At 42.9% G+C, this 26868-nt stretch overlaps 1 protein-coding gene across 2 annotated transcripts in view; it reads right to left on the bottom strand.

Annotated features, from left to right (window-relative positions):
- Positions 1-26868, bottom strand: part of SCHIP1 (schwannomin interacting protein 1) — a 79060-nt gene that overhangs the window by 8562 nt on the left and 43630 nt on the right. For both annotated transcript variants that reach the window (XM_036755336.1, XM_036755335.1), the window contains exons 3-5: positions 11334-11451; positions 9875-10072; positions 8080-8203 (exon numbers count right to left, since the gene is read on the bottom strand). In XM_036755336.1, coding sequence (XP_036611231.1) covers positions 8080-8203; positions 9875-10072; positions 11334-11451 — 440 coding nt within the window. The remainder of the gene's footprint in view (positions 1-8079; positions 8204-9874; positions 10073-11333; positions 11452-26868) is intronic.

Below are 26868 nucleotides of genomic sequence, written 5' to 3'. Positions count from 1 at the left end.
CCTGGAGCCCCTGATGCCTCCTTTCATTTCAGAACCGCATGGGGGAGAAGAGAAGGGCCACCATTTATCAAAGCCAGAGCTTTCTGAAAGCTCTGCTGCCCTCTACCCCCAAGTCACTGACTTTTGCTTTCAGCATGAAGATTTCAAGGTAGCTGTAGTGATGTGGCTGGCCAGGATTCCAAGGCATTTGCAGGACATTGCATTTTAAGACAGTTCTATTGATGTATTTTGTTTTGACACAATAATCCCTTTCCAAATATCACACTCCCTTAAAACAGATAAACCAATGAACAACATATATGACATAAAAATTGGAAATGGCAGAGCATATAATATCCCAAACTTATAGCTGACCACGTCTTAAAACAAGAGTCAGCAAACATTTTAAAATAAAATTTTGTTAAATTTTAAAATGTAAAACCTTTCTTAGCTTGTGGGATGTAGAAAAATGGGCAGCTGGAGGTACAAAAACAGGTGGGAGACTAGATTTGGCCCCCAAGTCAGTTTGCAAAAGAAGCGAGCGAGAATGCTTTTACACCAGTCATATGGAACCCACATCGATTATTGCAATGGACTTGACGTCAGTTAGTTTTTAGTTTGTTTCTTCATTTATTTTAGTCAATTTGACTGTGTAAACAAGGCTGTGCTCCTGCCAGAGATGTTGCTCCTCCTCATCTCTACCCCATGGAAGCCCAGCTTCCAAGGTTCAGCTCAGAGGCTTTCTCCTCCAAGAAGCCTGTCCAGATCCCCCCAGTCGCTAAGTGATTCTCTTATCCACTTTTAACTTCTTTTGTATTTATTTATTTATTTGTCTTGGTCCTCTTCAAGAATGATAGACAATTTATCCGTGTTTACTCAGTAGAATAGGCGTTCCTGGAGGTCTTTCCTGTCCCCAGTCAGGCTCACTGCATGGTACCCACTAAACACTTAGTAAATGCTTCTGGGATTGAATTGGATTATTCCTGATATAGTCAACTATCAGATTTGAAATGTATCAGAGCAGGGGCAATTATGCCAAGAACGTCAACAACTTGCCTGTTCTGTGTGCTCTGTGCACAGTAGGTGCTTACTAAATACTGTCTTGGGTTGTGTTGTCTGGTCTGGTAGAGAATGGTCTGATGGTCTAGTCTGGTCTGATCTGATCTGGTCTTGTCTGGTATGATCTGGTCTGGTCTGATGTGCCAAGATCTGGTTTGGTCTGATCTGGTCTAGTCTGGTCTGATCTGGTCTGATCTGATCTGGTCTAGTCTGGTCTGATGTGCTCTGGATTGGTCTGGTCTGATCTGGTAAGATCTGGTCTTGTCTGGTCTAATCTGGTCTGGTCTGATATGCTAAGATCTGGTTTGGTCTGATCTGATCTGGTCTAGTCTGGTCTGGTCTGATCTGGTAAGATCTGGTCTTGTCTGGTCTAATCTGGTCTGGTCTGATATGCTAAGATCTGGTTTGGTCTGATCTGATCTGGTCTAGTCTGGTCTGATCTGGTCTGATCTGATCTGGTCTAGTCTGGTCTGATGTGCTCTGGATTGGTCTGGTCTGATCTGGTAAGATCTGGTTTGGTCTGATCTGATCTGGTCTGATATGCCAAGATCTGGTTTGGTCTGATCTGATCTGATCTAGTCTGGTCTGGTCTGATCTGGTAAGATCTGGTCTTGTCTGGTCTAATCTGGTCTGGTCTGATATGCTAAGATCTGGTTTGGTCTGATCTGATCTGGTCTAGTCTGGTCTGATCTGGTCTGATCTGATCTGATCTAGTCTGGTCTGGTCTGATCTGGTAAGATCTGGTCTTGTCTGGTCTAATCTGTCTGGTCTGATATGCTAAGATCTGGTTTGGTCTGATCTGATCTGGTCTAGTCTGGTCTGATCTGATCTGATCTAGTCTGGTCTGATGTGCTCTGGATTGGTCTGGTCTGATCTGGTAAGATCTGGTCTTGTCTGGTCTAATCTGGTCTGGTCTGATATGCTAAGATCTGGTTTGGTCTGATCTGATCTGGTCTAGTCTGGTCTGATCTGGTCTGATCTGATCTGGTCTAGTCTGGTCTGATGTGCTCTGGATTGGTCTGGTCTGATCTGGTAAGATCTGGTCTTGTCTGGTCTAATCTGGTCTGGTCTGATATGCTAAGATCTGGTTTGGTCTGATCTGATCTGGTCTAGTCTGGTCTGGTCTGATCTGGTAAGATCTGGTCTTGTCTGGTCTAATCTGGTCTGGTCTGATATGCTAAGATCTGGTTTGGTCTGATCTGATCTGGTCTAGTCTGGTCTGATCTGGTCTGATCTGATCTGGTCTAGTCTGATCTGATGTGCTCTGGATTGGTCTGGTCTGATCTGGTAAGATCTGGTTTGGTCTGATCTGATCTGGTCTAGTCTAGTCTGGTATTTGTATTTTTATGATACATGTGGCCAGTTCCCCCATCCAGGAAACTGCATTCCAAATAACAATGTTGAAAGAAAAAGAGTCAGGAGATTAAAAAAAATTACAATTCTACTCAAGTGGGAAAAGAAATTTCTATTAAAGAAATAGCTTGTTAAGAGCGAAGAAAAAAAGATTAGAATTTTGTTTCAAAAATTGCTGAGACAACATTAAAGTTTTCAAACCACCTGGTGCTCAGAACATCCTTGGTGAACTTTTTCTTATTCACTTTTGGGGGGATCTTGTTGACTCTTGTTCACAGCATCTGGTGAGAGACCAGGCTGTAAGAGGAAAGGTGTTGGGCCTTCTCCCTGTGAAGCCATATGGCCAAAGGGCCTTGGTCCTTGGCATCTGTGCTTATTCCTTTTGGTTCTAGGTGAAAGGAGTGAAGACACTTGTGAGTTCAAAGGCTCCAAGATGGTACCTCAGCATCCCAGAATTCCAGGGTCTAGGTTCCAGACCCAGTGAAGCAATGATGCTCTGAGAAGCAAAGGGGGACCTTCAGGGCTCTAGTCCAGTGGAAGCTTAGAAAAAGAATTCATCCAGCAGAGGTGCTGGCTTTGGTGGGACCAGTGCTATGAAGAAACTGAGCTAAATTATGAACCTACTTCCCATGAGACCAAAGTGGTATAGGGGAGAGCATGGCTCTGATACGTTGAGGGGACATATTTATATGTTTGTTCTTGCTGTGTCTTTGAAGTAAATATGGCTCTTGTAATAGCTATCTGATGTTAAGCGGTTAAATGGAACTACGAGGTAGTCAGTGGCCCCCTAACAATGAAGGGAACGCAGCTGGTGGAAGCTTAAGGTAATTACAGTAGAAAAAGAGACCCCTTCCCCACAAAGCCCTCAGGGCACCTGAGAATCCTGAGGGGCAGTTGGGGCATCCTGGCTCTGAGAGAGGAACATAGCGATTTGCTACATGAAGAGGCCTGGGCTGGGTAAAATCGGGCCTTTCTCATTTACAGGGACTCGTCTGGAGATTATTTACCTAGGACTTTCATTTTTGGATACTCTAGTTCGTGAGATCTTAGAACAATGGCCATCTATATCTATATCTATATTGACAAATAGCTATAATTGGACAGTTGGTTTTCCAGTGCGTGTACCTTCTCTAGACACTTTGGTTTGAGATGATTCTGTAAAGTTTCACGTTTGTTGATTTGTTGAATGTTTAAGTCTTGTCACTTGCCATGCTCCTGAATCCTGGCCAAGTATTGACATTGAGTCTTATATGGGAAATATGGAGGGTGCAGCACTAGAAGGCTCCTATGTAGTTGGGAGAGAGAAAAGAAGAATGCAACTTTCCCAGTCTGAGGCTGCTATATCATGCCCGATGGTCTTCTATTAAGACCCACTGCTCATAATCTTTAAAATCACCCTGGGGAAAGATGCCTGTAGTCAGCCTCCCAGCAAGAATGATGTTACAAAGAAACAAGAAATATCAGGTTAGTGCTACCATCTGAAGCTGGAGCTACAGCAGGAAGAACGTAATTAGCCTCTTGGGAGAAGGTTTGCCAGAAAGATAAACAACAGCAAAGACCTGGAATAAAAGCCATCTCTGGGAATAATTCCACCCCTTATGAAGTAAGAGTCACATGTGCTCATTTGGCCAATGCTACCGGAAAGGACGGGGTAAGTGGCATGTTTTTCTCTTTCCATAATGAGAATTCTCCCAGGGAACCTTAGGGTTTTGCCTCAATAGCATTAGCCTTGTAGGTCTAATTTCCACCTGAGGACCTCAGTGTAGCAAGGGGCCCAAACAACATACAGACCCCCAGAGTCCCAACTTTAAATATGCACCACCATCTAAAAAGTAGTATGTACTTCTGCCTCTTAGACTCCTAGGCTTTCTTAATTTTAAGACTCATATCAAATACCACCTTCTTCAGCAGGCCTTTCCAGGTTTCCCCGGCTGCCTTCTCCTCTAAGGTTACTGCCCATCTACTCTATACACATTGTGTTTATTTACTTCTACTGGGAGGTAAGGTCCTTGAGGGTAGGGACTGTTTTTGGTTTTGTTTGTGTCCTTACAGTTTGGCACAGACAGACTGGCTAAGGCATCAAAGTCCCTCGAAGGAAAGAATAAGGACATCACATGCCAAAGGAACAAAATGATGTCCCCTGGACCATCTGTATTTGTTATGTCCCCATATTAGAGAGCTTCCTGAGGGCAGTGACTGTCTTGCTTTTCTACACATATCTCCTATATTTAGAAAAGTGCTTTGCACATAACTTATTCATTCATTCATGCACTGTGTCTAGCACAAAGCAAGAAAGTAATAAATACTTGTAGACTGGCTACCTGCTCCTAAAATTATAGATAGCATCAATGTTAATTCAAGATCCAATGTGACTTGAACATCCCAATAATAGGAGCGACCCCAGAGAAGGGGCTGCCACTGGAGGTAGTGGATTCCCTTTCTTTGGAGGTCTGCAAGAAAAGACTGGATGGCCACCTGTTGGGTATGCTGTAGCTGGGATTCTTGGCCACGTATGGGTTGGACTAGACTGGCCTCAGAGACCCCTTCCAACGTGGAGAGTCTATGAACTGGAACCTCATGTGGATCCTTCAAAAACTACCAGATACCATCTTTGTGATCTCAAGAACAGCAAAGAAATGAACAGTAAAATGTTGAAATGTACTTTAAAGCTCTTCAGTGACTAGCATTTGTAGTAATTCATTCCCTATGAAAAGAAACTGTAGACCATTTTTTTTAATTTAAGGAAAGAAAATCATTCCCAGACAGAGAATTGGCAGCTTTATTTACATAAATTTTAAAGAATCAAATTCTTTTTTCTCTGAGCTCCAAATAGTTTATTGATGTAAAGAGATTTTATCATCATTCCCCTGAAGTGGGCTTGCCAAGAGCATTCTTCTCATATTGCCTTGATGACCATTCTCAAGTGTTTGAACATTTTTCTTTATGATATTGTAGACTTTGTAGGAACTCTTCTCCTGGTTTTCTCACTTAATCCTCTATGAGTTCATACAAGTCTTCCCAGGGTTCTCTGAATCTGTGCCTTTTGTCATGGCAGTAAAACATTCCATTCCATTCATATGCTAGAACTTGGTTGGCCATTACCCAATTGATAGACCCTTACTTTCCTATTCTTTACTACACCAAAAAGGGCTGCTATGAATATTCTTATACTGATGGGTATTTTTTTTCTTTCTTTGAACTCTTTGGGATATAAGCCTCGTAGGAGTATTGCTGGGTCAAAGAATATGTACAAGTCAGTGACTTTTTGGACCTAATACCAAATTGCTTTTCAGAATAGTTATACTAATGCATAGCTTTCTCTCTTGATCCCTTGTTTGGTCAAGAACCCTTATCCATAATTTTATCTCCTAACTTATTTGTATCTAGGTCAGATATCTTTTGAGGCTGATTGGGGATACGGTAGGAAATGTTGATGTGAGCCTGATTTCTGCCACATTGTTTTTCAATTTTCCCCATAGTTTTTAATGAACAATGAGTTCTTCTACTAGTATTTAGGAACTTTGTTTTGTCTTCCCTCTATGCTATCATGTTCATGCGCTTCTACAGCATGTGTTTCTGATCTGTCTTTGCTATTTTTAACCAGTACTAAATAGTTCGGATGATAATTGCCTTTTGGGACTGCTAAGTCTTCTTCTTCCCCATTTTTTCCATTTTCCCCATGAGATTTTTGATCATTTGTTCCTCTAGATGAATTTTATCATTATTTTTTCTAGTTCCATAAAGTAACCCTTTGGTATTTTGGTTGGCATAGCACTGAAAAAATAAATTTAGGTAATACTGTCATTTTATTGTATTGGCATGGCCCAACCATGAATGATAAATATTTCTCCAATCATTTAAATTATTTATTTTCATTACATTGTTCAATTATTTTCATTTGTGTCTGACTCTTTGTGACCCTCTTTGGGGTTTTCTTGGCAAAGATACTGGAGTAGTTTGCCATTTCCTTCTCCAGCTCATTTGATGGATGAGGAAACTGAGGCACATAGGGCTAAGTGACATAAGGTCACATAGCTAGTAAGTCTCTGAGGTCCGATTTGATCTCAGGAAAGATGAATCTTCCTGACACCAGACTTGACACTCTATCCACTGTGCCATCTATTTCCCTGGCCCAGATTCCAATCATTCACTAGTTCTTATACCCTTGCCCCCCTTTTAGTCCCTCGGTTATTATCTGTCTACCAAAACTGAAGTTTGTTTTACTTGTGGCTATGTTCTCTCTAACTTTATCTTTCCTCTTAAATGTCTTCTTACCTGTCCTTAACTTGTTTCCTTCTTTAATTTCCTGTTGTAATACACTATACACACACACACACACACTCTCTCTCTCTCTGTCTCTCTCTTGGTCTCTCTGTCTCTCTCAGTCTCTCTCTGTAACTCTCTTTTGTTTGGTCTAGATAAGAACGAAGTGAATGTTATTTCTGCACCTTACTCCTTCTTACATTGTGTATATATTCTTCTTACACACCCCAATTATAAGAAATAGTAAGTACCACATCTCTCTTCCTCATTTCTTCCCTATATTCATATATACTTCCCTTTTATTTCCTCTGTTAAGGTCATCAGAACAGAAAAAACCCCAACTATCCGTCCATCTCTTTTTTCCTATTTAATCTCCACTGTGACCTTCAAAGTCATTAAGATTCTAATGGAATATTTATTTCTTTACTTCCCATTATATCATCAATGTCATGGAATTATCCTCTTCTGGGTTTATATCTTGATCGTATCTTGAGCCACGACATTTCTCAATAGTGTTCAGCGAGGTTTTTTGGGTTTATTCATATCTCTAGGCCCAGCTCCTGATTTAGGAATTTTTGCCAGGGCCTCCATCTTTTCCTACACTCTTAAATGAGGTGGTCAGGTCCTGTTTGGCTCTGACCCTACTTTCCTGGGCTCCTGCCTCTGGCTTCCACTTTTGTTGTATTTGCTGTCTGAGTACTGTCCAGGTACCAGATACCTGGTCAGAGATTTGTGGTTGGTTATTCCTGGTCAGGGATCTGCTATAGTCTATGCCTGCCCCACCACCCCATCCCTGAGCTTCCCTAGGTGAGATACTGCCATGATCTTCCAACCCCCCAGGGACTTCCCTAGTCAGAATTCTGCCATAGGTCCATGATCTGCTCATCTGATTTTGTGCTAGCTTCTCTGATAGGTCCTGTCTTTCAGCAACCAAAGCTTCTCACTTTGTTTTTGTCTGGGGTTGGATGAAAGAGCTTTCTGATATTTCTTTTTGGATTTTTTGGTCATTGGTCAGTCTTGTGCCCTTTGTGGATCCCTTAAGTTGAAGTGGTCTAGAGATGGGTACCATTGAAATTTTCATACCATTATCTTAGCCAGAAGTCCCTTTTCCCTCCATAGGAACAGATGAACACCTACATGGGTACTCATATACTTGTGGATTTACTATGAATAACGATATCTAGGTTATCCTCATGTTCCATTTTAAAGCATTCAATATTTTGTCATGTGATTAATTCAAGGCATAATTACTTATTTATGCATCAAGTCCTTCTAGTAGATTGTAAGTTCTAAGAAGATCAGGATTGTGGTTTATCTAAACAGCTCTCTGCCAGCACCTAGCACACTGTACTGCATTGCATACAGTAGATGCTTAATAAATATTTGTTGAATTCAGCTGGACAAAATGATGTATCTTATACTTACTCTCTATTTGGGAGTGGAGATCATTGACTATCACTTGTAGCTGCCCAATGGTCATGTCTCTCAGGTCAGTAGGTTTTAAACTTCTTTTCATCAAACATTCACTTATATGAGGCATGTGTGGCAGCTAAAGATTGGGGAGAAAAGGGGAAAAAAGACTTAAATAAGACTGCTTGATCAATCAGCTGCCCCAAGTGATCCACCCATCATCATCATCATCATCATCATCATCATCATCACCATCACCACCATCATCATCATCATCATCACCATCATCATCATCATCATTACCATCATCACCACGACCACCACCACCACCACCACCATCATCATCATCATCATCATACTGATTCACATTTGTATGACATTCTAAGGTTTATAAAGCACTTTCCTCTCAACAATCCTATGAAATGGTTGATCAAGACTATAATCCCTGTGTTGTAGATGAGGGAACCTGAGACTTTGTCATACAAGTAGGAACTTGGTGACAAGGGATTCAGAACTAGACTTCCTACTTCCAAGGTCAGGGTGCTATCCATTCTTCCATAAAAAAGGAAGAACATTTATTGCTATTCAGTTACTCTTAATTTAGGAAGTATACTTTTAAAGCATCTCAATTTATGTCTTTCTAGGAAGAGTGCCCTGGGTCAGTGGGTGTACAGGTGACTTTTCTCCAAACCACTTTAAAACAGTTCTTATGTCAAAAACTTCCTGATTGGCTTTTAGTAAAATAATATTAAACTGGGAGTCTTCTGAAGGGATAGATCTAGGAATATAGGGTACCTCAGAGCCTAACTATAGAACCAAATGAGTATCTAGAGCCCTCTGATGCATTATAGAACTAGGATTGGAAATATGAAATATACAAATAAGGAAGTTTGTATAGCCATAAATTTTTATGAATTTATTTTGTATCTTGCTACTTCCCTGAATTTATTGATTGTCTTAATTAGCTTCTTTGCTGAGTTTCTGGGGTTTCCCTGAGTAAAACATTACAGCATCAGCAAAAAAGATGTTTTTGTCTTTTATTACCTATGTTTATGCCTTTAATTTTTTTTATCTTATTGCTATTACTAGAATTTCTAGACCTATGTGAATAACAGTGGGAAAAAGGAGCATCCTTGCTTTACTCCTGCATTTATAGGGAAAGTTTCTAGTATTTTCCCCCACTGCAAATAATGCTAACTTTTGGCTTTTGATCTATGACTAAGCCATTTTTAAGAGACTGAATTTTAAAAATTCTTTTGGGTTCAAAAGTTTCTGAATATATGGCTAATACGACCTAGGAAAGCCAATTAAGACATACGTATTAAGAAAAATGGATCAAGAAATGCAAATTTCAAAAACTCAGCGCTTCATACAAGAAAAATTGGAAGTCTGGTAGAGTAGAAAGGACACTGGCTTGGGAGAAGAAGAATGGTTGAAAATAACATTTTATTACTAACTCACTATGGGGCCTTAAACTAATGTTTTAATCTCTCATGGCCTCAAGTTTCTGTCTGTAAAATGGGGTACAGAAGAGATTGGATGCTATTATTTCCAAGGTCCCTTCTAGTTCTAAAGGTCCTCTTTCTAATGTCAGTTTCCCTTTTGAGAAATCTTTTGTTTATATATCTATTGTATAGAAAGAGACAGAATCTTGGGAACAAAAAGAATATAGTGACCTGTTTCTCAATGACATTGGGTACTTTTTAAAAAATGCCATTGAGAAATCCAGGATTGTGTAACTCTGAGTAGGGAAGGACTGAGATGACAACAGCTGTTCAGCAGCTTTCTAAACGTCTGTGTGGACACTTACAAGATCAGCCACTGGAGATTTTTTCCTGTTTTGTTTCTCCACTTCTACTTGCATCTTGGCCATTGGTTTGGCCATGGCCAGTGCCATCTTGGCCTCTGCCTGCAGCTTCCTTTGTCTGGTGAGAAAATCCATGTCATCCAGGGACTCTGACTCCTCTTCAGTTGTGTCTCTGTCAGAGTAGGAAGAGCTCTGCTTGCTCTGTGGGGGGACAAGAACAACAACAGTTAAGAACTTCTTCCATTTTTCCATGCTCCAGAAAATGGACACCCATTAGGAAGTAGCAGAATCACTCTTCTATTCCACGACAACTTTGTGTATCAGAATGCTTTAGGTTTGAATCAGTGTTCACTTTTCCACTCATGTATCTCACTACATGGTTTTGGTGTCCTTGGTGCTGAAGCCAACCCCCCAAATGCCTTTTCAGTCAATGCCAGGAACAGAAGGAAATGAAGCTTTCTGATTTCAGTATGAGCAGGATGTGAGAAAAATGGTGCAATGAATTATAAGAAAGATTTGAATTTGTAAAATTAAAGCTTCCCTTGATCTGGCCTTTTTTTTTTGGCCAGACAAAACAAAAAGCATCAAAAGGTCATTCTGAAATTTAATCCAAAGTTTATGCAATCTGGGGCACAGCCGGGAGGACCACATTTTGTGAAGTAAATGAAACCATTAATGTAAATGTAAATGACACTCAACAGGCAGAAATGAACTAACGATCTCAGGATCTGATCACCAATGGAGGAAAAGCACCTTTGAATAGTGTCTTCCCAGGCCTCCAGTGCTCTGCCTTCTCACTTCCCCTTTCTGAATTCTTCATTTCCCTTCAAGACTCAGCTTAGAGACTACCTTTTATATGAAGCCTCTCCCAGCCTTGCCAGTTGTTATTCTTGTCCCATAAAATTACTTTAATTGACCTCCTACACATTTTGTATTTGTGTACCTTTGTACTGAGCATCAGATCATAAATTTAGAGCTGGAACAGACTTTACAGACCATGGAGTTGAACCTCTTCCTTTTATTAAGGAGGAAACCAAGTGACTGGCTCAGGGTCACACAGTAGAGGCCAGAGACAGGATTTGAACTCAGGTCTTCCTGATTCCAACTACAACACTCTATCTACTAACCTGATGAACTTTTGGTTTTGCAACCAATGATGGCTGGAATTTGTACTTACCAGCTTACCTGGGGAGAGAACACTGCCTCATATAAATTTCCTCCATTCAGTTTGCATTTATTTTAAAGTAACTGAATAGCTTTAAAGCCTCTTTTGTACTTTTAATGCACCATAATTTCCTCTTTCACTAATTATAATTTTCCAAGTGCTTAAAAAATGAAAGATATTTCAGCTGATTTTACTGCCCCAAGTCTTGTCTCTCAGTGGAGTGGGTAGCTTGATGAGCTTGGTGAGAGGACACATGGGGGGTCAAATATCTCCATGGGAATACCATGGTTGTCTTACCATAGGTGACAAAGGGGTGTCCAGGCTTGTTTCTGTCTTACTGTCATCTGCGTCACTGTCTTTGTCACTGCCGCTGTCATTCACAAAACAAATTTGCAAGTTCATCCCACTTTGTAGCCTAGACCAAAAAAAAAAAAGGGCACAGTGAGTTATAACTTTGTGGTTTTCTTCTTCAGCTGCAATGAGATTATTTCCTTGAGAAAAAAGTTTTCAGAAAAGTATTTTCAACAGAGGCAGTGAGTTGAGAGCCTCTGTAGTGAAAGAGAGACAGAGAGAAAGACAGAGGGAGAGAGACAGAGACAGAGAGACAGAGAGGGAGAGAGCACACACACCTTGGAATCAGGAAGATCTAGGCTAGGTTTAACTGCAGACACACAGTAGATGTTTGGCCCTGGACAAGTCTCTTAGCTAAATGGGCCAGGCAGCTCTCTGAGGTGGTTACAGATGACTTGTTAATGGGTATCCAAAAGAAATCATAGGCCTGGAAAGATCTTTTGCCCCCCGCCTCCATCTTTCCCAAAGCAGTAACATTATTATTGTTTAGAGTGTCAGGAGGCATCTGGGGTTGAATTCCATGTAACTGCTGACTTAGCTGTGTGATCCAGGGTAAGCCACAACCCTTACTTTTGCCTTCTATGTTAAGAAAGTAAGAAAGAGGGCTAGGTTTGTAATTAGGAAGCTTTAATAGCTTCAAACTGCACTACAGGATTTTGGGACACTCTACATATGTAGCATATGCTTCACAAACCTCAAGGTGCTGGCAAAAATCAGCCATTGTTATTGTTTTATTTTCTAAATTCATCTGACTGCCAAAGGACTTCCATACACAAGGTCAAGAATTCTTGCTCTATGTATGAGGATTCAGTACTGAGATATTTGGTGGTGAACACTTGGTCCACAGAGCCTGGAAGATCAGGAGAGCCCTGGAAGCCAGATGGATTCCAGGCAGCTGGTTCTCCACAAATCTCTAAGCTACTCAGTCTTTACAGAATGTTGTGCCTTTGGAAGTTTATTATCCAAAGATAACATAAACGACATCTGCAGCATGGTACTGTCCATATGCACATGTAAGCCCTTACCCGGATCTTATTCTGGGACTTAAAGTATGTATGGTATTCTTTAAGAGTGCTGAGTTTGGAAGCAAAAGGCCTGGGTTCAAATCCTATGTAATGTTAATGGAATAGGAAGATCCTCCCCCTCCATTAATAGGCCTATGTGACCTGCTTTGAGCTCTGGCCCACCTCACAGCTGTGATGTATCCTGAGTCACAGAGCCCACTGGGGGAGAGAAGCTTGCTTAGGGGAGGCTTACTTGTAGGAAGATTTTCACACCTTTTGTTACTAAGTTGATTAAGTGCTGAGTCACGAGGGTTGTGATGCTTTTTGGCTCTGAGAAGTGTATATATACTCTGAGTTGGCATTTTGCTTTGGGGGCTCTCTTATGAGAAGGACCTTGTGATTACCTGGTCCTATGTTCAGACCCCCCAACTGTGCAGATGTAAAGGCTCTCTGGATCCAGTGGTGTATGCAAAGTGTATAGCAATATTGCTTTGGTTCAGGCAGTCAAGAGCCCTGTCTGTTTGTTGGTCTTTGTGCTAATTTCTCTGCTTGTATTTTCTCTGAAATCAGGGTTCCAGCTGTTCCCCTGAACTAGTGAATGTAATTAAAAGTAGGATTGTTAACCCCTTTTTGAGCAGTATTTCCTAGAAAAGCAGATCTAAGAACCTGTGCTAGCAGGCCATCCTGGGTATGCTAGGGTTCTTGCTGTTACAGTCACTACCTGTGTGACCTTGGGCAAGTCACAAATTCTTGGGTCCTCAGTTTCCCCATCAAGGGCTTGGACTTGATGTACTTGAAGGTCACTTCCAGCTTTAAGCCTCCAATCAATGCTATTTGGTAATTAGTTGAAAAGAGCGCTTCCCTCAGTACTACCACGAGCCCCAGTCCATATATGATCTTCCAGAGGGGAGAGGAATTAGATCCGTGATTTTATTGTCATCAGGAATTTCTGGGTCAGAGGATTCCTACCAATTCAGGGAGTCAACTTTCTGCAACTTCAGTCTTAGAAAGTTGCCCAGAATCCTGAAAGGTTAAGTGATTTTTCCCAATGTCACAACATGTGAGTCCAAGGTGGAACTTGAACTCAGGTCTTCTTGGCTTCAAGGCCAGTTCTTAAACCACTACATTGCCACTGTTTCATGAACTTTTCCCCAACTTTCCAAGAAGTGCTCATTGAACTAATCTGAGCCAGGCCAGCAGCAACCTCTCCCATGTATATGAAACTTTATTCTCAAATAGCATAAATGCTAAAGTGCCAGTTCTCACGGAGCCCACTTGAGAGACTTCCTTTGATTCAAAGCAATAAGGAACAAATAAACAGAAAGCGATCTAAGCTGCCAGACCACACAACAGCAATGGCAGTCTGGTGCCACCTATTGCTGAAATCTGTGATTAATGAAAGTTTGGAGTGCTTTGTACTCTGTTACACATCTGGGCTCCTTTGAACACACCGTGCTCTCCTCTGCCCTTGGACGGAGGCTAGTGCGAGGAATAATGGCTGGTCCATCGATCAACAAGCAGGTATTCAGGGCTTACTACACTCCAGGCACTGTCAAGCCTATGGTTTCTAGGAGACGGGGAGAGCTTCCCTGGCACCTTTAAGAACATTGTTCTGCACATGCCATGTCTTCTGCTGGGATCATACTTCCCTTGTATAAGACTAGCTTGTGGTTTGATGCATCTGTCTATCTATCATCTATCTATCTGTGTGTGTACATACATATATATACATATACATATATATATATATATATATATAGAGAGAGAGAGAGAGAGAGAGAGAGAGAGAGAGAGAGAGAGAAAGAGAGAGAGAGAGAGAGACAGAGAGAGACAGAGAGGCAGAGAGAGAGAGACGGAGACAGACAGGGACACAGAGAGACAGAGACAGAGTGGGACACACAGAGAAAGACAGTGAGACAGAGAGGGACAGGGAGACAAAGACAGAGAAAGGAGAGACAAAGTTAGACAGAGACAAGACAGAGTTAGAAAGAGAGAGAGACAGAGAAAGGAGAGAGACAGAGAAAGGAGAGAGAGAGAGAACACATAGAGAAGGACTGTTCTATACATAATAGAAGTAAGATCTGAGATCTAGATCTGGAAGAGACTTCAAAAAGAGTCTGTTCCAACTCTCTTTCACTTATAAAATGAGGGAACAGGATCCGGGAAGGTTAAGGGCCTTGCTGAGGTTACAAGGGCAGTACATATCAGAGGTGTGATTTGAACCCAGACCCTCTGACACTAGACACAGTGCTCTTCCCACAACACCATAGCTAAATTTATTTAAGGTCTGTAGGTTTTCATCTTGAACCATTGTTAATTTTAATAATAAGTTCTACAATCCTGTCCCAAGAGATTCCTCTGAGGGGATGATGATTTTGCATTGAAGACCAATGCGGAAGCAATTATCCAATCTAATGCTTCTAAGGAAGGAGAGTCCAAAGGGAAGTGGGCAGGATTTAGCAGTCAGAGGGAGTGAAATAAGAAAGCCCCCTTGGGTAAAAATGCAGGAAATCGCCTTAGTCTGGCTTTATCACCATGGGAAGCTTTTTGTAGGGCGAGCCCCATAATTCCTTACAGAACTAATCACCAAGAACGTGACTCTCTGGAAAAGGAAATTATGTGACACGACAGTGAATGTTCTGAAGGGATTGTAGTCAAAATACCTTACTACGGGCTCAGGTTTCAAGAGGGATTCGTTTGCTTTTTGCCGAGCTCTGAGCACGGATTAAGACGAAGGAGCCTGCACACAAATTCGCAGCCAGGCTCTCCAAGCAGCTACATGAAGTCTGCGGACAGCCTGGTCTTCTTGCCGGAGCTGTCCGCAGCAGGGTGATGGACTAGCTAACCTCTGGGGATCCCAAAATGTTTTCTGAGAGGCGGAGGGCTACGGCGGTGAGATGCTGCATACTCTGCTGGATCCTTTGGTGTTCCGTGTTATTTAAGTGTTTTTCTTTGTTATATGGAAGGATTTGAAGGCAGGGATCAGGAAGTGACTGGTTAAAATACCTCAAAGGCATAAATAAAACATTTAAAAAATGAATGTAGTAATATGGTCCAAGGTGTTTGGACTTGAAAGTCGTTCTAGGCAAAATAGATACCTTCAGCCTCATTCATTCAACAGGGATTTATTAAATGTCCACCGTGTGCCAAGAGCTAATGCTGCTTGCCATCAATTCAAAGACAAAAAACATAGACTTTGGATCTCACAGAATTGACATTTCACTGAGGAAGGGGAATGGCATGCACATAGGAAAGAAAATACAAATATATATGGGAAATAAACACAAAATAATCTGGTGGGAGGAGAGCAGTAATCATCAGGGGGAAGCTAGCGCTTTGAGAATTTAGGATTTGGGTGTGGGCACAGAGACTCTCCCCTAATGCTGACCCCACCTGCTCTAGACTTTTTCAGATGGTTTCATGAGCTGCTGCAGTTGAAAAAATGCATCTTCTAGTGATGAATCTCTCAGAACTTCCCTATGCTGTTCCTCAGGTGATGGGCACCCAGCCCATTGCGGGGTTCACATTCAGAGCCATAAGCTCGAGAGCTTATGTTCCACTGGCACAGCCTTCAAGAGCCCAAGGTCACCTCTCTGCTACAATGAGGCATCAGAAACAGGTTTTAAACAAAGAATCCACTTAATCAGGGGAGAATTCCAAGGAATCTAAACCAGTAGTAAATATTTAACAACCAGCTCTCCAAAGGAACACTACCCTTTTCAATTTAATCTGCATTATTAACATTTTGTCCATCATTTTATTAAGTCTAGACAAACAACACAATAATAAATCAAGCCCTGCTTTGTAGTGTTTGCTAATTTTCAAGGCATAAATGCTCGTATGGACAATTTAACAATCAGCTCTGGCTCTGGCACCCCTTTGAATCTAACTTAGGTTACTCAATCACCATTTGCTCTATGGAGCATCTAAATGTGGTGTGTGCTGTTTAAAGCAGGACTTGCTGGCTAGGGACCCTTCCCATAGGTCGGCTTTCTGGTTACCTAAGAAACCATTTGTCACCTATGCACCACCCAGCAGTTAACAAGAAAACATGATTTCACTGCCAGTGAAGTCCAGGGGTCTGAAAACAGGACATATTCTCCATGGAGAAGGCTCATAAGCACGAAATGGGAAATGATCATTGTGCCTTTTGGAGAAATCCAAGGATCTAGAAGGAGCTTTCTGGATTCTAATGATAGTGTCCTAGTCATCAAAGAGGGGTAAGAGAATGGAAAGAGATTTAGAGCGAGAAGAAGACAGGGAGGAAAAGAAAGGGAGAGAAGAGGGGTTGGGAGAGGGCAAGGAAAGAGAGAGAGGAGGTGGGAGGAGGGGAGAGGGAGACAGAGACAGACAAGAGACATGAGGCAGAGAGACAGAGACAGAGAAAACAAGAGAGAGACAGGGACAAGGATAGAGACAAAGACAAGAGACAGAGAACAAGAGAGACAGAGACAGACAAGAGACAGAGAGACAAGAGGCAGAGAGACAGAGATAGACAAGGACAGAGACAGAGAAAGAAAAAACAGAGAGAACAAGAGAGAAAGAGACAGACAAGAGACAGGCAGAGACAGAGAGATGGACAGAAAGAGACAGAGAGAACATAAGAGAGGCACGGAGAGAGACAAGGATAGAAAGAGACAGAGAACAAAAGAGAGACAGGGAGAGACAAGAACAGAGATAGAGACAAAGACAAGAGACAGAGAGAGGCAGAGAGAGGGGGAGAGAGAGAGAGAGAGAGAGAGAGAGAGAGAGAGAGAGAGAGAGAGAGAGACAGACAGACAGACAGACAGAGAGAATAGATTTCTGAGTTAACCTTCACTGCTGATAGATTTTCAATCCAGCACTTGGATCAGGGTGCTCAGTCAGTTTGCAGCCCTCTGGGAATCATTGGCTTGTCCTCCCTCTACAGGGGCCATTATTCCCAGGGATGTCATGAGTAAGTTTCAGGGACTGGTTGGGGGGGGGGGATGGCTAAAGTTTAAAAAAGGAAGGGCATTCTTATCAACTAAGAAATTAATAATGAGGTAAACTGAAGAATGGGAAATCCCCTTTCATGCAAAAAGACCATCTCTCTTAGCCTGCTTCCTCCATCCTCCAAGAAAAGCAAGTATAAAATCCTAGATGAAGAGCTGGAAGTTCTTAGGGGTCATTTTGTCCAACCCCCTCATTTAAAAGATGAGGTCACAGATTCATAGATTCAGAAGCTGAAAGCTTGACTAGTCCAACCGACTCATTTTATAGATGAGGAAACTGAGGCTCAAAGAAGTTAGTGGAAGTGATGGGTTACCCAGGTCTTAATTGTGAGTGAGGATTTGAACCCAGGTGCTCTGATTTCAAATCCACTACTCATTCATTTTTCCCAGGAAACACCATCCTATGTTTTCTTAGTAGAGACAGCCTTGGAACACATTTCCACCTAACCACGAGCAAGTGCAACCCGGGCACCTACACACAGCCTTGCATTTTGGTGACTTCCTCTCTAAGGATGTCCCTGAACAGCAGGGCCTTCCTCAAGCTGCTGCCTACAGGCATGGACTTTTGGAAGCAAGATCAATTATCAAGCAAACAGACATGGCACTTTTTGGTGTTTGCTTTCTTTCAGAGCATTCTTTTTTAAAATTAAAACAATTTTTTTTCAGAGCATTCTTCATGGAGACTGACGCTACCTTAGGAGATTGTTTCAAGAATCACAATGGCCAAAATAGAATTCACCCACCAATGGCCAGCCTTCTAAGCATGAGGCTTGTTTGCTTTGGCTGGCCTGGTCCTCAGATAGCAGGTATAAATACAGCACCTGACTGGCCTTCCTGTACTAAAAGCCTTCCCAGCTTGGTAAGACCTTGGGTCCTGCTGTCATTGCTTTTGAGAATCCAGGCTTACCTCTATGCCAAAAAGAGGCATCAGAGTCATACTTTAATGGAGGCCCAAGAATAACAAATCATTTCGAAGGCAGGTTGCAATTACTTGCTCCTTCTTGGAAGGCAGTTGTGCAGTGTTCATTGTAAAACCATCGCAGGTGCTAGTTTCCATGTGTTTGGCTTTCCTAAGTACATTTTGCATTATCTGCCTGTGAGACCATGACTCCAAAGCCATACGCCCAACTGTGTTATTCTTGACTCAATATTCCCAACTCTTTCCGGGACAGGCCATTAAAATACATTATTTTCCATTTATTTTAATGGATCTTTGATACATTATTCATAAGCAGCATATACAATGAATAATCGCCCATATTTTTATGCCACATCTTTTTTCCTATTTCATGAGAATTTCAGAGGGGATGGAGCATAAAATATGAATTACCACTATCTAAGGGCAGCTGTAAACACACACAATTTTTTCTTAAAACTTGTTGCTTAGACATAATATGGGAAACATTCAGTTTTGTGCAAGATGGGCTGGTCATTATGTCTATACTAAAGTACCCGTATGCGAATTACATACACACAAGCTGAGCCACAGGCTCGGATAGAGAAATGCAGCTTTGGGTTGAGAAATGAGACACAGTCAGAAAAATGAATTTGAGGAAAAAAAGGTACAAGAAAATGTGATGGAAGATTAACAATAGCCGATATGTATATGTATTAGATAAAAGGGAATGAGTATTAAATGCCTATCATAACAGAAGGGGAAAAAGCCTTTATTGAGCACCTACTTTGTGCCAAGCACTGTGCCTAGTGCTTTATAAATATCATCTCATTTGGTCTGCGTAACAACTCCAGAAGGTAGGTGCTGTTATTATCCCCAATTTACAGATGGGGAACCTGAGGCAGACAAAGCTTAGGTGACCTACTCAGGGTCATACATCTAGTGTCTGAACTCAGGTCTTCCTGACTTCAGTCCTGACTCTAGCCCTTAGCTGCCTCTAACCTCACTGGGTACCGGACACCGTGACAATGCTTTACAAATACCGTCTCATTTGACTAGATAGAATTCAGAGGTTCCCAAACTTACCAGCCCCTTTTCAAAAAAAGAAATTACTTCACGGGCCCCTGGAAATCTTTCTTTAACTCTTCAACGGTTTTTTTTTAAATTTGCATTCCCTAGACTATTCTTGTCCCTGGGATCCTTCCAGTGCCCCTAGGGGGCAATATTGAGCATCTACATTGGATGGATGACAGGCTAGGATAGAGAGATTTAGATATGTGGGAAAGACACTTGACTGATATCGGAATCTTCCAGAAAATGAATCTCCCCCTAGCGATGCAGGTCAGCACCTTCTCCACAACTCTTGGTCTTAGGGAGTCTCCGGGAAGCACTGAAAGTCAAGAGAAGGAAATTACTTGCCCAGGGTCACCCATTGAGAACGTGGCAAAGACCTGAACTCAGGTCTTCTGAATCGGAAGCTAGCTCTCCACGGTGCTACAACGCCTCTCTAGAAAACCTCAATTATCCTGAAACAAGAGAAGCCTGATGTCAGAATCTTGGTGCTGACTTGTATTGCTAGATGGTCATAATAGGCACATGTGAAAATTGTTGGCTCTGGTTAGTCTTTCCAGACTGGATGACCAACAGTATTCCTCCTCTGAAGCACCACCCGCCAACCTACTGTAATTTCCCACCTCAGGATCTTTGCACAGGCTATCTCCCCCTCCTTCAGGCCTTGAATGCTCTCCTTCCTCACTGCCACCTCTTAGAAAGCTCAGCTCCAGTGCCCCTGACCCTCATAAGCCTTCCTTCCCCTCCCCCCCATTTGTTAGTGCTTCTGCGATTATCTCCTTCAAATTACTTGATGTTTACTGAGCATCTATTTTCTATTTACTTATCTGTGTCTATAGTATTTCCCCCAGGAGAACAGAAGCTCTGTGAGAGCCAGGAGTGTTTAAATCTTGGTCTGTGCATCCCCAGCATCTTACCGACTGCTTGACCCCAAGTAGGTGCTTATGAAAATGTTCATTGCTTTGAAATGTGCTTTTTCCTTTATGACTGGGGCTGAATAAGCGGATGCCTTGCTTAGGGAAATCGAACGGCTCTCATCATTGGGGATGGGAGGAAGTCCGAAGTGGTGGGGAACCTGAGTTGTACTCCAGTCTCTGCTCCAGCCTCTCTCCTTAAATCTCTCCCCTCCTTTCACCATTTGCTGGTCTCTGTTGGCCCCCAGGTCTAGGGGACTCCTGTCTGCCAGCTTGTTGTTCAGTTTTTTCTCAGTTGTGTCTGACTCTCTGTGACTCCATTTGGGGTTTTCTTGGCAAAGATACTCTAACTCATTTTACAGATAAGGAAACTGAGGCAAACAGGGTTAAGTGACTTGCCCAGGCTCACACAGCTAGTAAGTATCTGAGGCCGGATTTGAACTCAGGAAGATGAATCTTCCTGACTTCAGGCCCAGCACTCTATCCACTGCACTACCTAGCCACCCTGTCTGCTAGCTCCTCTGTTTAATTTTACATCATCTCCCCCTTTAGAATATAAACTCCTGGGGACAGCTAGGTGAGTAGAGCACTAGCCCTGGAGTCAGGAGGACCTGAGTTCAAATCCGGCCTCAGACGCTTGACACATTTACTAGCTGTGTGACCTTGGGCAAGTCATTTAACCCCAATCGCCCTGCCCCCCCAAATAAGCTCCTCCAAAGAAAAAAAAGAATATAAGCTCCTTGAGGGCAAGGGCTATTTTTTGCCTGGCACATAGTAGGTGCTTGTAGATGATGTCAGTGATGGAATGATCCTGGAGAAAATCATGAAGAAAGAGCTAAATTTGCAACCACGGTCTATGATCTGAGGCCAATTGTATCCTAACAGCAGCACGCCAAACTTTTTTACTTATCTTATTTTGAACCTTGTGAGTGGGTCATTTGCTGCAGATAAATGGTGACCTCTTTGCAGAAGTAAAGAGCCTATAAGATGAGAATGATCCACACACAACCTGAGCAGGAAATGTTTATGTTCCCTTGTTTCTTTAGGAAGTTCCTCCAGCCTGTGAGGAGTTGTAGCTCATTAGAGGCTGCCCCAAGAATCAGCCACAACTCCTGGTGGCCTTTAAAAAGCAAACCCCACCCCCATGATGTCCATCAAGACAGGTGCTAGCAGAGTTTGACAAAGCAGGGAGGGGGAAGAGATTTCTTCCTCTTTTGTGTCAGCATCCACAGGAGCAGAGACCTTTGTGGAGTGATTCCTGAGTTGCTGGGACAGCTATGACAATCCAGAATGAAGCTGTAGAGGGAGTAGGTTCTGGAAGTCTAGCAGGCTAGCTCTTGGGTCCTGAGTGAGGGTAGGTGAGGGGGGAGCAAGGACACCAAGGGAAAACAAAGAACAGCAAGGGAGCCCTGCCTCATTGCACTTGTGTTTCTTTGGCTACAGGTATTCCCTAAGTGGGCATCTCTCTACTAGCATCCAAGTGGGCCTATTCTGTCTTGGGTCCCTCTTCCTTCTTTGGCTTTCCTCCTTTAGGGATTTCATGAATTGGCTCCCAAATCATATCTCGGCAGAAGACTCTCACGTCTCTGTCTCCTCTCTGGATCATTAGTTTCTCATTTTTAGTTGCCTTGCAGCTAGCTGTGACTGGGTATTCCATCAGCACCTCAAGCTCAAACCCTGCAAAGCTACATTCATCATATGTTCCCACAGGCCTCTTTCCCTGACTTCTCTTGAGGGTGCCACCATTTTCTCAGTCAACTAGTCTTGAAATGTCTTTGGTTTTCCTTTCTCTCACCCCCACGTACAATTCAGTCCCATCCCAAGTCCTGGGCATTGAATTTCTAATTCTCTTCACCTCCAGGTTCTCCTTCCCATTCTCACAGTACCTGGCACACAGCAGTCACTTAATAAATGCATGCTGATTAACTGTTTGGGCATTTATCATATTCTACAGAGACTGCTAGATTCGCCTTTTAATTGGGATTTTCCACTCCTACATTCATCCCTCAATGACTGAAGCATGTTTCTGTTTCCCAGTCTCCTCTCTCCTTCTATCTCTACCTATGACACATGTCCTTTTCTTCACAGTCCAATCCTCCAGGAGGTGTCCCCCAGGTAGCTTGGTGGTACACTGGACCTGGAGTCAGGAAGCCCCGAGTTGAAATGTGACTTCGGGCATTTACTCTGAGTGACCCTTGGCCAGTCGCTGGACCTCTGTCTGCCTTAGTTTCCTCATCTGTAAAATGGGGATAATAATAGTCCCTACCTCGCAGATAAAACAAGGTAATATTTGTAAAGCGCTTTGCAAACCTTAAAGTGCTGTGAACATGAGCTGTTTTTATTAGTATGCTAACAATTACTCTAGAGTTCAGCCAAAGCGCCTTCTTGCTGTTCCTTACACACTGTACTCCATCCTGCATCTATGTGCCTTTGCGTGAGCTGGCCTTAATTTCAAACAAGAGTCAGACTAAATCCACTTTTCTTTCCACCATACTGTTTAGAGTTGGCCTTCACATCCTGATCACAGGAAGGACACTTTGGGGCCCGGAATGAGGAGATGATGTCCCTCCCCAGCCCTTTGTCCTGTGGTTCAAATTTGAAACCTGACCCCCTCCTTAACCTCCTTAAATGCTCAGAAGCAAAGAAACGAAGGGCATGGAGGCAGTAGAATGAAACATCCCTTTCCCTAGAGGGGGTTCTTAGGAGACAGTGGCACTGGCTCTGGAGTCAGAGTTCAAATCCTGCTTCTGATGCCCCCTCACTGTGTGACCTTGGGCAAGTCACTTAATCTCCTGGGGCCCTTCTAGCTCCAGGTCTTGACTCCCATGATGCCATATCCTCTTCTCTTGTTCTTCTGTGGAGTAAGGATAAAGCCCAGATTCTGGACGCATGCACAAGCTGAGTGATGCTGGGGATCCAGCTAGCACTGTTAAGTGGCCATAAAACTCTCTCACCGCTCGAAAAACAAGCTGGTTGTGGTTCTCAGTGCCTGCCAGCTTTGGCTCAAACACCACCACAGAAGCCACTTTTTAGGATAATTATGAAAGTTTGGAAAGGACAAAGCTTTTCATCTATGGAGCCTCAGCCCGCACGCCCTCCCTATGGTTCTCTGGAGGGCCATGACTGCTCGGCTGTTTTATGCTTGGGTCCATTTCCATCACTAACAAGCACTCACACATGATTACACTTGGAACCACAGGATGCTAATGTGGGGGGGGGTTGGAGAGCATGCTGGGTAATTCTCTGCCTTGAATGATGCTTCTTTTCTGGTACCAGGGATGAAGCATCATCCTCTTTTGTATATAGGCTCCTCTTTAGACAATTTCTGTTTCTCTTAACTTAGGAGATGAGACAAGTAAGAAGTGAAGTGGCACACATTTTGTAAAACTATAAGGATGTCATTAGAAGTTAAAAAAAGGGAGGGGGAAGCAGAAAGGGAATGAGGAGGGGAGACGGGAAAGGAAAACGGGCAAGTGGTCAGGAGAAACAGCAGGAGGAGGCAGCATGGTCTATACAGTGGACAGGACACTGGTCTGGGGAGCCCTGCCTCTGATATTCCCCATGGGGCAGAGGAGAAATCATGGGTCCTCTCTGGACCTCAGTTCTCTTCTCTGTAACCTAAAGGGGTTGGACTTGGCCTCTGAGGTTGCTTCTAGTTCTAGCTCTCAATGCAATTATCTCAAGTCCAAGCCTTAATGACCAGTGTAGGAGACCTAGTGACTGAAATTATTCTTTCATATACCTAACTCTGCAAAGTTCCCAATGATCTCTCATTGGTCAGAGCTAACTGTCTTTTCTTGATATTCGTATTTCTTGACTTTTGCAGTAAGGGACACTTCTGACCACCATATTCTCTGGGATTCTCTCTGCTCTCTCTCTTGATTCTCCTCCTAGCTGTCTGACCCACCTCTGTCCATTTATCATCCACATCACATTCCATATCAGTGGATGAACCAAGGGTCTGTCCTGGCTCCTCTTTCTTCTTTCTACACTCTCTCACTTGGTGATTCCATTAACTCCCATGGGTTTAAGGATCATTTCTATGCAGATGACCCCTAGATCTATATACCCTAGTCTTTCTCCTGAGCATCCCATCACAAACTGCCTACTGAACATCTCACACTGGAATTCTCTAAGGCATCTCTGATTCCAACACGCCCAGAACAGAACTCATTATCATCGTTCCTCTAAATGGTGGAGGGCAGCACTATCCTTTGGGCACCTCCAGTTGCCCAATCTTCAACTCAGCCCACGCATCCCATCAGTTGCCAAATCTTGCTGTTCCCACTGTTGCAATGTCTCTTGTGTACCTCCCCTTCTCTCCACTTGTGCAGCCTCATTCCCTCTCCCCAGACTTATTCCAATAGCTTCCCAATTGGTTTCTGTGCCTCAAGTCACTCCCTACTCCAGTCCATCCTTCACATGGCTGCCAAACGACAGGTATGACCTCTACTCAATGAACTCCAGCAGCTCCCTACTTCCTCAAAGATCACAAATAAATTCTTGTGGATGGGGCATTTCAAGCCCTTCTCAACCTGGCCCCAACCTGACACACAGCTTTTTCTAGCTGGACTGACTTTCTTACCATACCTCCTTCTCTGCACTCAATCTCTCATCTCCATACTTTTTCACTGGCCATTGCCCATGGCGATATACTCTCCCTTCTTGCCTTTTGTAATCACTGGTTTCTTTCATGACTCAAATCAAATGCCACCTTTTACATGAGACCTTTCCTTGTCCATCCAGCTGCTAGACTTCCTCACCCCCCACCATGTTACTTTGATTTGCTTTGTGTTTCTTATGACTATATATGTGCATGTTGTTTCTCCTTTTAGACTATAAGTTTCTTGAGGGCAGGGGCTATTTTGCTTTTCTACTTGTGTCCCCAGTGACCAGGACAGTGCTTAATAAATGAGTGTTCTTTGCTTGGCTTGGTTGATCTAGGGGGCAGCCATTTGGAGACTTCCCCCCTCCCCACCCCTCCCCTCCCCACCCAAAGTACATTTTTATGTCATTAAACTAATTTGCGAGCATTTGTCCTTTTGGGGCTCTGTGGGCTTTTACTGGGTTGTTTCATGAGGCAATTGTGGTGGATCCCTTCCTCCATCTGAATATGTTCTGGAATTTTTAACATCTGTGGAGTTGCCTACCTTTCAACTAAACAGAAAAGTGAGACTGAGATACTGGATCATCATTTGTTTAGAGCTGGGGCTGTTAACCTGAGGGCCAGGAACTTTTGAGTATTGTGATTACTTAATATAATTGGTTTCCTCTGTTAATTGATGTATTTGATTTAAAAACATTCTTCTGAGAAGGGGTCCATAAGCTTTGCCAGATTGCCAAAGGGGTCCGGGACACACAAAAGGGTAAGAACTCCTGGGTTTTAGAGGAAGTGTAGAACAAGGGTGAGAGTCTTCAGTCTGGATCATGCCTCTCATACTTACAAGTTCTGGGTCTCTCCTGTCCCACTGGAAAATGGAGATGACAAAATCCCCTACATTATAGGGTTGTTGTGAGGATCACAGGGTGATCCTCAGATTCAGAGCTGGAAAGGACCTTTGAGGTCACTGAACCCAACTCCGAGGCATGCGTTCCCCTCCCCTTTTTGGTTACATCAAATGAGATCAAGTGTGTAAATATTCTAATCTTGTGACAAGCCATTTTTCATTTTCTGGCTCAGACCTAGAGAGTGCTCCCAGTGGGGAAACTCCCTCCACCAATGCAGACTAGTGACTGCACAGCAATTTATAGTCTTAGAGAGGTGCCTGGGGGGCACTGAGAAGTTGGCAGTTAGTTATATGGCAGTGGTGGGATTTGATCATGGCTGGATCCAACCCTAACTTGGCTTCCTTCAATTCCCAGATAAAATCCCACCTTCTGCAAGAAATCTTTCCCGATCCCCTCAATTCCAGGGCCGTCCTTCTGTCATGGTTCCCAATTTATGTTGTCTTTATTTTGTATGCATGCTGCCTCTGTTAGACTGTGAGGTCCCTGAGGGCAAGGATCATCTTTCACCTTTGCGTCCTCAGCTCTTAGCCCAGTGCTGGGCACATGGTAAGTGCTTAATAAATGCTTATTAACTTGACTAGTTCTCTTCCATTACCTTGACTTTCTCTCTCTTTTGCAAACATTAAAGGCTAAATAAATGTTGGCTACCATTGTTGGTTTTCCCCCTGATACTGGTGGATGGATGGAAGGCAGATGTGAAAGATGTTGGTTTTCTTTCCATCGGTTGGGTACACACCTAACCTTATAAGCCACTAGCATGCAGTGGGAATTAGGATCTTGGGAAGAAAATCCCCAGGGCCACCCACTGATGATGCATCTTCATCTTTAAGGATGAATACTTCTTAGAAGATACTTTAATTAACATTCTCCTGTCCAGTGTAGCCATTAAAAATATAAAAAGCAGCCCTTTGGCCCTTCCCTCTCTACTTCCCACTCCCTTATAATGAATGCAGGCAATTTAGTCCTCCTGGGTGACCGAAAAGAAAAAAATCACAAGTGAGGGTCCAGCTGGTGATGCTGCTAACTGCATGTCAAAATGAGCTCGTGCAAAATTAATTGTACGTAATTAAACTGGGGCCTGTGACATTGCTTTAAAGGCAGCTATTTATTAGACAA

This window comes from Trichosurus vulpecula, chromosome 4 (genome assembly GCF_011100635.1).
Source record: "Trichosurus vulpecula isolate mTriVul1 chromosome 4, mTriVul1.pri, whole genome shotgun sequence".
Lineage (NCBI taxonomy): Eukaryota > Metazoa > Chordata > Mammalia > Diprotodontia > Phalangeridae > Trichosurus > Trichosurus vulpecula.
The sequence above is the reverse complement of the archived record's forward strand: the minus strand, read 5'-3'. Positions and strand labels throughout refer to the sequence as shown.